Source organism: Oncorhynchus keta, chromosome 27 (genome assembly GCF_023373465.1).
Source record: "Oncorhynchus keta strain PuntledgeMale-10-30-2019 chromosome 27, Oket_V2, whole genome shotgun sequence".
In the NCBI taxonomy this organism is placed as follows: Eukaryota; Metazoa; Chordata; class Actinopteri; order Salmoniformes; family Salmonidae; genus Oncorhynchus; species Oncorhynchus keta.
In genome coordinates this window covers 9380850-9394092 of record NC_068447.1, presented here as the reverse complement: position 1 = coordinate 9394092, position 13243 = coordinate 9380850, and the positions used below count along the sequence as shown (strand labels likewise).

Sequence of the window (13243 nt, the reverse complement as noted above, 5' to 3'; positions counted from 1 at the left end):
TCCGGGCTCTTCGTGTGGTAGGTAGCTTTAGGTAGCTTTCCGTCAGCAAAACGGTACCTTGATGTTTAAGCAATGTTTGACAGTTATAGGTGTCATCAGCAGCTCTGTGTCTCTTTATATAACTGTGAAAACAGCAGATGAGTGTAAGAGCTCTACTTTTTCAAGCCTTTTCTACTTCCAGCTGCCGTCTTCCTTCCCCCAGGTGGCCAGCTTGGTTCGTCAGCAATGCATGTCATTAAAGCTGCTGAGAAAAACACATTTCAAGGGGAACGCTCACTGTGAAGGTCGAGGGGACACAGAGAAGTGTTGTGATTGGACAATAGGATCCCTGCAGCAAGCTATACAGTAGAAACTACACATGAATCTGAGAATTCCTGAAATGAAAGCCTAAAGATTTAATTAGAATGGGATATACTGTAGATGGTTGATTTTACAGTGGTAGCTACCGGTTTCCTTTTTTTGGCAAGAGGAACCCAGCATCTCCTCTAAATATGACCATTTACCAAGGATAACAAACCAACTCTTATCGGAGCAGCATTTAGCAGCTCTGCGTATGGGTTGGGAGACCCAGGTTTGAGGCCCACTGTGGTCATTTGCTAAAATTGCTGTACTATCAAATAAAAACCACTCTTACATTCAACTATCATTATTTCATTAATCTTCAGTCACTTTATTAAGGCAATCCATTACAAAGCATTTCACAAACCACAGAAATGACAACAATTATGTCCAATGTCTGGTTTGGAAAATAATTCTTTATCATCAGCATGCAAACCAGAGACCAAGAGGGAGGTACGCACTGTAAAGCATAGATATACAATGACATAGGATGACATGTCATTCTATTTCTATGTTGTAAACACCCTAGGTCATGGTTTAAATAGCGACCAGGGGAAGCAAAAACATGACCTATTTAAGGAACTAAATATGAGGGGAAAACATGGATGCAACATGCTACGTGTCTGCTGTTTCTATTGTAGATACAGTATCATCCTCATCGTCATACACAACAAATGGCTCACTCAGGGAGTCCCTGCCTATCACAGGCCATCAGTAAGGTGAGTTGAGGAGCAGGGACCACCAAACTTGTTGCCATTTTGGCACAAACATGCACATTATCTAAGAGGTTAATTTCAAACGGAACATCTTTTGGATACCAAGTCGTCTTCATGTGGGGCTTATGTTAATATTTCAGACTCCAGTGGAGATTGTTTTAAAGGTTATTCTGAAATGCATAATCTCTCTCAATTGCTTTGCTAACCATACACAAAAATATTTTAACCAAATATTATTAAAAAATAACTATAAACCCTCACTTTCATTAACTATTAGTCATGTATTTTCTAAAATCACAGTGTCTATGTACATGGGGGGAATATAACCAACCTTCACCTTCCCTCACAACTAAAATAAATGAGAACAAATAAGTGAACAGATTCAAAACAAACTTTACATAAAGATAACATCCTTTCTTTAGTATGAATATTTGCTCATACCTTGAGGCAATGTAAATATACAGGTGGGATCTTAATTTGATCGCCCTGTTGCAGGAGAACGTTTGCGGTTTAAAAAGGCTTCTGAAGTCTTGATGAAAAATGTATCATCCCCTAGAAGTATATTAGAATCCACATATTAATTCACGTTTCCTGTTGCTGCATGATTATTTTCATTGCAGTAGCAAACTGGCTCAAATTAAGATCCTACATCTGATTCAATTGTAAACAAGTGTTGACTATTTTTTTGCCATACATGCAGTATACTGTCACTACATTTGTAAAATAGATTTGATGCGTGCATTGTTCTCATTCAATACGAAAGTGTAATAGCAAACTTTAAAGAACATACAGTAAGTATGTTGTTGCAGATGCAATGATAATACTTAGTAAATATTTTTTTTGTTTTTGTTCAGTTGGCTATACTGTACATATGAAACAGTTATCATTCTAGGCATTGGGAATCATATGTTCAATAATAAAACATGGGAAGGGAACTGGTGCTCACGAAATAACATAAGGGAAATCTAAATCAGGATATGCAGGAGTTTCTATACTATAGGCACATTTGGATAGAGATATTGGATTACTGTGATCTGTGAGTAAATAATGGGCATGCTGAACGCACCACTTAGGGCTGTATATTGTAGGGCTGCATTGGGCATATTGGCAATTTCATGTTTGTTTTAAACACATTGAAGAAGAAACTAAACACGTCGTTCCACTGTAGAAAAGACAATAATGTAGACATATTAACCTTCTGGTGTGTCTACGGGACGGAAAAGACAGAGACAGTGCTGCTCAAGAAACTATTCCTTCAAAATGGCAATATGGCAAGAACATAAATATGACAATACATCAACAACTTAAACATGGAACTACATCAACAACTTAAACATGGAACTACATCAACAACTTAAACATGGAACTACATCAACAACTTAAAGATGGAACTACATCAACAACTTAAACATGACACTACATCAACAACTTAAACATGGAACTACATCAACAACTTAAACATGGAACTACATCAACAACTTAAACATGGAACTACATCAACAACTTAAAGATGGCACTACATCAACAACTTAAACATGGAACTACATCAACAACTTAAACATGACACTACATCAATAACTTAAACATGGAACTACATCAACAACTTAAACATGGAACTACATCAACAACTTAAACATGGAACTACATCAACAACTTAAACATGACACTACATCAACAACTTAAACATGGAACTACATCAACAACTTAAACATGGAACTACATCAACAACTTAAACATGACACTACATCAACAACTTAAACATGACACTACATCAACAACTTAAACATGACACTACATCAACAACTTAAACATGGAACTACATCAACAACTTAAACATGGAACTACATCAACAACTTAAAGATGGAACTACATCAACAACTTAAAGATGGCACTACATCAACAACTTAAACATGACACTACATCAACAACTTAAACATGGCACTACATCAACAACTTAAAGATGGAACTACATCAACAACTTAAAGATGGCACTACATCAACAACTTAAACATGACACTACATCAACAACTTAAACATGGCACTACATCAACAACTTAAAGATGGCACTACATCAACAACTTAAACATGACACTACATCAACAACTTAAACATGACACTACATCAACAACTTAAAGATGGCACTACATCAACAACTTAAACATGACACTACATCAACAACTTAAACATGACACTACATCAACAACTTAAAGATGGCACTACATCAACAACTTAAACATGACACTACATCAACAACTTAAACATGGAACTACATCAACAACTTAAACATGACACTACATCAACAACTTAAACATGGAACTACATCAACAACTTAAACATGCAACTACATCAACAACTTAAAGATGGAACTACATCAACAACTTAAAGATGGAACTACATCAACAACTTAAAGATGGAACTACATCAACAACTTAAACATGACACTACATCAACAACTTAAACATGACACTACATCAACAACTTAAACATGACACTACATCAACAACTTAAACATGGAACTACATCAACAACTTAAAGATGGAACTACATCAACAACTTAAACATGGAACTACATCAACAACTTAAACATGGAACTACATCAACAACTTAAAGATGGAACTACATCAACAACTTAAACATGGAACTACATCAACAACTTAAACATGACACTACATCAACAACTTAAACTTGACACTACATCAACAACTTAAACATGACACTACATCAACAACTTAAACATGGAACTACATCAACAACTTAAACATGGAACTACATCAACAACTTAAACATGGAACTACATCAACAACTTAAACATGGAACTACATCAACAACTTAAAGATGGAACTACATCAACAACTTAAAGATGGCACTACATCAACAACTTAAACATGACACTACATCAACAACTTAAACATGGCACTACATCAACAACTTAAAGATGGCACTACATCAACAACTTAAACATGACACTACATCAACAACTTAAACATGACACTACATCAACAACTTAAAGATGGCACTACATCAACAACTTAAACATGACACTACATCAACAACTTAAACATGACACTACATCAACAACTTAAAGATGGCACTACATCAACAACTTAAACATGACACTACATCAACAACTTAAACATGGAACTACATCAACAACTTAAACATGACACTACATCAACAACTTAAACATGGAACTACATCAACAACTTAAACATGGAACTACATCAACAACTTAAACATGGAACTACATCAACAACTTAAACATGGAACTACATCAACAACTTAAACATGGAACTACATCAACAACTTAAACATGACACTACATCAACAACTTAAACATGACACTACATCAACAACTTAAACATGGAACTACATCAACAACTTAAACATGACACTACATCAACAACTTAAACATGACACTACATCAACAACTTAAACATGGCACTACATCAACAACTTAAACATGGAACTACATCAACAATTTAAACATGACACTACATCAACAACTTAAACATGGAACTACATCAACAACTTAAACATGGAACTACATCAACAACTTAAACATGACACTACATCAACAACTTAAACATGGAACTACATCAACAACTTAAACATGACACTACATCAACAACTTAAACATGACACTACATCAACAACTTAAACATGGAACTACATCAACAACTTAAACATGACACTACATCAACAACTTAAACATGGAACTACATCAACAACTTAAACATGACACTACATCAACAACTTAAACATGGCTAGATATAACAGGGCGGCAGGTAGCCTAGCAGTTAAGAGCGTTGGGGCAGAGACCTAAATGACGCTGGAATCGAATCCCCAAGCCGACTAGGTGAAAAAGCTGTCAATGTGCCCTTGAGCAAGGCACTTAACCCTAATTGCTCTTGAGCGTCTGCTAAATGACAAAAACGTAAAATGTGTTTTGGAACAACGCACACACGATGAGTAACCTTGTCCGAAACTTGAAGAGTTGCATTGGCTACTTGAGCTAACTGCTTTATCTCAGCGGGCTAACACAGTCTTGTGGTGTGTAGGAAACCCAGATTTGAACCCCAGTCGGTCACATATATATCAACAACTTAAATAAAAGATGGCAATACATCCCTGGCAGCAAGTTTGAACTCTATCAGTAGTCCAGATGAAGTGAGTAAAATAGATTGTACACTGTATAAACTGCTCTTTATGCAGTTACTTTTTATATTGACTCCATTTAAATGACTCCTTACTGTACATGCTGACTAGACCGGGCACGCGCGTTTGTCCGAGTACGCCATCGCGCATGTTGATCTTGTCCATCCACACCAGACGTGATCATGACACGCAGTTTGAAATATCAAAACGAAGTTTGAACCAACTATATTAATTTGGGGACAGTTTGAAAAGCATTAAACATTCATAGCAATTTAGCTAGCTTGCTTGCTGTTGCTAACTAATTTGTCCTGGGATATAAACATTTGATTGTTATTTTACCTTAAATGCACAAGGTCCTCTACTCCAACAATTAATCCACAGATAAAAGGGTAAATCTAGTTTGTTTCTAGTAATCTCTCCTCCTTCAGGCTTCTTGTTCTTCTTTGGACTTAATATGGCGGTTGGCAACCAACTTTAAGGTGCATTACCTCCACCAACTGGACTGGAGTGTGGACCTCCGTTCATCTTTCAATCACCCACATGGGTATATGCTCCTAAAAACCAATGAGGAGATGGGAGAGGCGGGACTTGCAGCGCATCAAGCATCACAAATAGAACCAAGTTCTATTTTTAAAGCCTGGCTATGCAGAAGCTCATTGACGGGTTTGAGTATTTTGGATGCAAGGCTTGAACACCATGTGTGCATACATTTATTTTGCAATGCTCGCGCACGTAATGCGAGTGGTGTGGTCAGCATGATAGAAACGCAATGAATATACAATCTGCAAAAGATAAAGTATAAAATGGCATAGGCGACAGTACTTATCCGATATATATATTTTTTGACTTCAGTTTATTTTATTAAATACTCTCTTAACTCTTATTTTTCTTAAAACTGCATTGTTGGTTAAAGGCTTATAAGTAAGCATTTCAGTGTTGTATTCAGTGTTCAGTGTTGTACACCTGTTGTATTCGGAGCACGTGACAAATTTGATTTGATTTGATTATATTATGCTGGGCTGAAAGTATTTCTCTCATTGTTTGATTTTCTCGGTGAAAAAAAAAAATCTATTCCAACAAATTAATGAATGTAGTTGACATCACACTTCTCAAAAGTTGTTTCATCAACATCTGTTGCCGTCTCTGTGCTCTATATATCCACTAAGAATTTCCATGGCACGGTGTGCAGGGGTTAAAGAAATAATCAAACAGAATCAACAACATCATACGAGAAGGATTATACCAACCGATATATGTGTGAATGCAGCTAGCTAGACGACATACATCGCTACATACTAATACTATGGAAATACTATGCCTTTGAAGATGTGGCTCTGGTCGTGCACGAGCAGATGTGTAAACAATAATAACGCAGAATGTGAAGTAACTAGATTCTAGATTAATTCTCATTCATGACAAGGTTCTAGAACTGGAAGACATTTCATTTTGTTGCTGTGCAATCCTTTCCATTGTCTTTGAGGGGTAGCTGCTGGTCGCTAGTATATAATTGTGGTATATATTTCACTTGATCAGTATATGTATTGTATATGACCTTTGTGCTTTTTATTTGGACTGTTAGTGCATTTTGTTGATACCTATTGTAAATATATAGGGTAAGTATGTCTTGTACAGGGTGCATGAAGTTAAACGATCATACAAACATCTGATCATCTGTGTAACTGTCACAATCCAAAATGTAAAAGCATTCATCTTGATCTTTTACAACTATTCCTAAACAGTTGGATAGTTTCTATCTACCACATGCTTTATATTACAGTACTCTTCAAAGTATAAATTAACAATAATTTATAGCATTGATCCCCCTCCTCTCCCCAAAAAAGCATGATGGGAAAATATGAAGAAAAAATATTATCCTCAACATGAATAGATGCTGTAGTTTCTTACAATAGATACGACATTATACAGGTGATTCCTTAGTCCAACATACACCGGCACTCTAAAATGTATCAATATACACAAACGTGATGCAAACTGGCACGCTCTAATAATTAATGTCCTCAAAAACACCCTCTTCGTCTAAAACATGCTACCTGTTACGTCACCACTGACAGCTCTGACTGCCAACGTCTAACATTAGTTTACGTCACTGCTCTGTCTTTCTCCTCTCTACTCCTCCGTCTGTGACTCTCCTATTCTCCTCCCCCTCGTTGCCCTCCCGTCAGGAGATGAAACTCAAAAGGAAAACTCCCTGATCTTCAGCTTATTCCCTCAAAACAGTCTCGACTCCAAACAAAATGGAGTCTTGTCAATTTGTTCAGCATGAGAAAAAAAAAAGTGTCTCGAAAGCATTTTCACATTTACGTTTTGCATCCCTCCATGAGGGGGTCCACCATCCAGTCTACCACCCATCCTACCGCGACCTCCTTCCCCACGGTAGGCGCCTCAGATGGGGGTAGGACTGGGGCTCAGACAGGGGTGGTCTGGGCGTGGTCCTGGTCTTCAGGGCCTGGTTCCTCATTGAGTGGAGGCAGGAGGCAGGGTTTGATGCCTCTACTCTTCATGTAGAGGATGAGCTGTTCAGGAATCTCAGCCAGAACATCCTTGGCTAGCCGGGCCATACTCAACACGTGGTTTCCTGTCCGGTCCATGTAGTCTCTGAACGGAACAAACTATATGGGGACACACAGAGAGAGAGAGAGAGGGGGGGGGGGTATCGTTTCTATAGCACTTTGATCTGTTTCGAACTTGAAAGTGGCAATGTGTGACAATGGCAAATATGTTACAATGTTAATTGTTATTTAACAATTTTGTCAATTGAATCTATGACTGATTTTTCCTAATATGTCAGATTGATGGGTTAGGGGTGAATAGGGGTGTGGAATATTTCACAAATGGCACCTCTGAGATTTAAACAATGATGCTATAAATCATCAGTAGTTTCCTTACTTGTATCGACATAACCTTTCTGTGACATGCCCCCCCCATCACTCATCAGTGCTGTGTTATGGTCATATGGGAAGAACAGAAAGTGAGCTCTACCTGTACAATGTCTCTCTCTGCCAGCTTCCCTCGCGAGGAGATTCTGATGTCATCACCGTCAAGCTCCACCATGGCTACAGAGAAGAGAAAAAGAGACACCAGTTTAAACCTCTACTGTCTGGGCGAGTCATTACCCTTCATAGTGGTTTATAACACCAGTTTAAACTTCTACTGTCTGGGCGAGTCATTACCCTTCATAGTGGTTTATAACACCAGTTTAAACCTCTACTGTCTGGGCGAGTCAAAACCCTTCATAGGGGTTTATAACACCAGTTTAAACCTCTACTGCCTGGGCGAGTCATTACCCTTCATAGTGGTTTATAACACCAGTTTAAACCTCTACTGTCTGGGCGAGTCATTACCCTTCATAGTGGTTTATAACACCAGTTTAAACCTCTACTGTCTGGGTGAGTCACAACCCTTCATAGTGGTTTATAACACCAGTTTAAACCTCTACTGTCTGGGTGAGTCACAACCCTTCACAGTGGTTTATAACATCAGTTTAAACCTCTACTGTCTGGGCCAGTCAAAACCCTTCATAGTGGTTTATAACACCAGTTTAAACCTCTACTGTCTGGGTGAGTCACAACCCTTCATAGTGGTTAATAACACCAGTTTAAACATCTGTCTGGGTGAGTCACTACCCTGCATAGTGGTTAATAACACCAGTTTACTGGGTGAGTCACTACCCTGTCTGTGTAACTTTAACCAATGCAAAACGTTATGTTTGGCGTAAAAGCAACACAGCTCATCACCCTGAACACACCATCCCCACTGTCAAACATGGTGGTGGCAGCATCATGGTTTGGGCCTGCTTGTCTTCAGCAGGGACAGGGAAGATGGTTAAAATTGATGGGAAGATGGATGGAGCCAAATACAGGACCATTCTGGAAGAAAACCTGATGGAGTCTGCAAAAGAGGTACTTGGGCGACTACTGGAGCATGACCTGTATTGCAAGGCGGAGAAATGTGAGTTTTTCAAACAGTCCGTTTCCTTCCTGGGGTATCGTATTTCCACCTCCGGGGTGGTGATGGAGGATGATCGCGTTACAGCCGTGCGTAATTGGCCGACTCCGACCACGGTGAAAGAAGTGCAGCGGTTTTTAGGGTTTGCCAATTACTACCGGAGGTTTATCCGGGGTTTTGGTCAGGTGGCTGCTCCCATCACCTCACTGCTGAAGGGAGGACCGGTGCACTTGCGTTGGTCAGCAGAGGCGGGCAGAGCTTTCAGTCGTCTGAAGGAGCTGTTCACCAATGCGCCTGTGTTGGCGCATCCGGACCCCTCTTTAGCGTTCATAGTGAAGGTGGATGCATCTGAGGCTGGGGTTGGAGCCGTGCTGTCCCAACGCTCGGGCGTGCCATCCAAACTCCGCCCGTGTGCTTTCTTTTCGAGCAAGCTCAGCCCAGCGGAGCAAAACTATGATGTGGGGGACCGGGAGTTGTTAGCTGTAGTCAAGGCTCTGAAGGTGTGGAGACATTGGCTTGAGGGGGCTAAATACCCTTTTCTCATCTGGACTGACCATCGTAATCTCGAGTACATCTGGGCAGCTAAGAGACTGAATCCACGTCAGGCTAGATGGGCCATGTTTTTTACTAGGTTCCAGTTTACCCTCACATATTGGCCAGGCTCCCAAAACACCAAAGCTGACGCACTGTCTCGCCTCTATGATACCGAGGAAAGGTCAGTAGAGCCAACTGGTATGGGAGGTGGTATGGGAGGTAGATGCTGTGATAGAGAGGGCCTCACGGTCAGAGCCGGCTCCTCCTAACTGTCCAGTAGGGACCAAGTACGTGCCGAGGGTGGTCCGGGACAAGCTGATTAGGTGGGCTCATACTCTTCCCTCCTCGGGTCATCCTGGTATCAAGAGGACAGTGCAGAGTCTGAGAGGGAGATACTGGTGGCCCACACTGGCTAAAGACGTGAGATTTTATGTCTCCTCCTGCTCAGTGTGTGCTCAGAGCAAGGCTCCTCGTCACCTACCTAGAGGGAAATTACAACCCCTCCCCGTTCCACAACGGCCGTGGACACATTTATCGGTAGATTTTCTTACCGACCTTCCCCCGTCCCAGGGAAGTACTACGATCCTGGTCGTTGTGGATCGGTTTTCTAAGTCCTGTCGTCTTATTCCGTTGCCCGGTCTTCCTACGGCCCTGCAGACTGCTGAGGCTTTGTTTACCCATGTCTTCCGGCACTATGGGGTGCCTGAGGACATCGTCTCTGATCGGGGTCCCCAATTCACGTCCAGAGTGTGGAGGGCGTTTATGGAGAGACTGGGGGTCTCAGTTAGCTTAACCTCAGGTTTTCACCCCGAGAGTAATGGGCAGGTGGAGCGCGTTAACCAGGATGTGGGCAGGTTTCTGCGGTCCTATTGTCGGGACCGGCCTGGTGAGTGGGCAAGTTATGTTCCATGGGCCGAACTAGCCCAAAACTCCTTACGCCACTCCTCTACTAACTTGTCTCCTTTTGAGTGTGTGTTAGGTTACCAGCCGGTCCTGGCTCCATGTCATCAGAGTCAGACCGAGGCTCCTGCGGTGGAGGAATGGGTACAGCGCTCCAAGGACACCTGGAAAGCCGTTCAGGACTCATTACAGTTAGCGGGAGAACAGCAGAAGAGGAGCGCTGACCAGCACCGCAATGAGACCCCCGTGTTTGCACCGGGGGACAGGGTCTGGCTCTCGACCCGAAACCTGCCCCTCTGCCTGCCCTGTCGGAAGCTGGGGCCGCAGTGTGTGGGGCCGTTCAAAGTCCTGAGGAGAATAAACGAGGTGTGTTATAGGTTACAACTTCCTAGGTATTACCGTATTAACCCCTCGTTTCATGTGTCTCTTCTCAGGCCGGTAGTGGCTGGTCCCCTGCAAGAAGGTGAGGTGTCTGAGGTCCCTCCGCCCCCTCTGGACATTGATGGGCCCCCGGCGTATACAGTTCGAGGCATTCTGGATTCTAGACGCCGGGTGGGGGGCCTACAGTACCTCGTGGACTGGGAGGGGTACGGCCCGGAGGAGAGATGCTGGGTTCCAGTGAGGGACATTTTGGACCCTTCTCTCCTGATAGAATTCCACCGCCTCCACCCGGATCGCCCGGCACCTCGTCCTCCGGGTCGTCCTCGAGGACGGTGGCGGCGCGCTGCGGGAGCCGCGCGTCAGGGGGGTACTGTCACGACTTCCGCCGAGGTTGGCTCTCCTGCCCGTTCAGGCGGTGCTCGGCAGTCGTCGTCACCGTCCTACTAGCCACTACCGATCCCTTTTTGTGTATCTGTTGGTTTTGTCTGATTGTTTTCACCTGTGTGTTGTTTAGTTCATTAGTATCTGTATATAATGTAGGTTGTCCCGCCCTTGTTTTGTGCTGGATTGTTTATTTTGTCATTCGTTTCGTCTGTTGGTGTTTTGTTTTTATTATTCTCCGGTTAGTCTGTTTTGGATCATTTCACCCTGTTTGTATTTGGGTTGACCGTGTTTATTTTGTTCACCGGAGAATAAACTTATTATCGCTATCCTTGATTAGACGTGACACTCTCGATGTGCAAAACTGATAGAGACATACCCCAAGCGACTTACAGCTGTAATCGCAGCAAAAGGTGGCGCAACAAAGTATTAACTTAAGGGGGCTGAATAATTTTGCACGCCCAATTTTTCAGTTTTTGATTTGTTAAAAGAGTTTGAAATATCCAATAAATGTTGTTCCACTTCATGATTGTGTCCCACTTGTTGTTGATTCTTCACAAAAAAATACAGTTTTATATCTTTTATGTTTGAAGCCTGAAATGTGGCAAAAGGTCGCAAAATTCAAGGGGGCCGAATACTTTCGCAAGGCACTGTATATGGCTGGATACATGAGCAGAATAATTTTTAATATGACAAATTACAGAGTAGCCTACTCTGCTGACACTGACAAACAAATCAATAAAAACAATGTCTGATCCATATAATCGGCCTATGAAATCAGGAGAAACAAATATTATATGGCGTCCATCTCACCTGGAGGAGTGTCATGGATCCCTCCGGAACTTTCATTACACACACCTGGCCTATATTCCATTTGATTAGTAATTGTATAAGTGTGCCTTTTGTTAACCATTGTCCTGTCGATTATTGTTACAATGTCCGTTGGTCGTGTGCTGTGTTTGGGCTTTCGTGCCACGTGGATTGTGCAGATGATTACGGGTCTCGTCCCTTGTGGCATCATTGTGTGATTGTGTATTTATTTCGAGGTACTCCTCGCTCTTTTGTTTGGGTTTCTACCCTGTGTTTTGTATACGCGTTTGTTTGGTCTTCGTCCCTGTGCTGTAATTTGGGAAATAAAAATCAGTATTACGCATTCCTGCGCCTGTCTCCTGATCCATTTATACCAAGGTGACAGAATAATCTACCATTGAGGGAGACAGCGGGAATGGCCCGTCCGACGATGCTGCGACTGGTCCGTCCGGCGCCGCTGCAACTTCGGCAGCTGCAACTGGGCCGTCCGACGACAACTTCGGCAGCTGCAACTGGGCTGTCCGACGACACAACTTCGGCAGCTGCAACTGGGCCGTCCGATGACACAACTTTGGCAGCTGCAACTGGGCCGTCCGACGACACAACTTCGGCAGCTGCAACTGGGCCGTCCGACGACACAACTTCGGCAGCTGCAACTGGGCCGTCCGACGACACAACTTCGGCAGCTGCAACTGGGCCGTCCGACGACACAACTTCGGCAGCTGCAACTGGGCCGTCCGACGACACAACTTCGGCAGCTGCAACTGGGCCGTCCGACGACACAACCGGCAGCTGCAACTGGGCCGTCCGACGACACAACCCGGCAGCTGCAACTGGGCCGTCCGATGACACAACTTTGGCAGCTGCAACTGGGCCGTCCGACGACACAACCGGCAGCTGCAACTGGGCCGTCCGACGACACAACCGGCAGCTGCAACTGGGCCGTCCGACGACACAACCGGCAGCTGCAACTGGGCCGTCCGACGACACAACTTCGGCAGCTGCAACTGGGCCGTCCGACGACACAACTTCGGCAGCTGCAACTGGGCCGTCCGACGACA

The 13243-nt window shown here is 42.7% G+C and overlaps 1 protein-coding gene across 2 annotated transcripts in view; it reads right to left on the bottom strand.

The window, feature by feature from the left end:
- Positions 1-1346: 1346 nt before the first annotated feature.
- The window catches only part of LOC118374969 (copine-5-like), a 191494-nt gene continuing 179597 nt past the window's right edge, over positions 1347-13243 (bottom strand). For both annotated transcript variants that reach the window (XM_052481580.1, XM_052481581.1), the window contains 2 exons: positions 8211-8284; positions 1347-7840 (listed from right to left, as the gene is read on the bottom strand). In XM_052481580.1, coding sequence (XP_052337540.1) covers positions 7637-7840; positions 8211-8284 — 278 coding nt within the window. In that variant the 3' untranslated portion in view covers positions 1347-7636. The remainder of the gene's footprint in view (positions 7841-8210; positions 8285-13243) is intronic.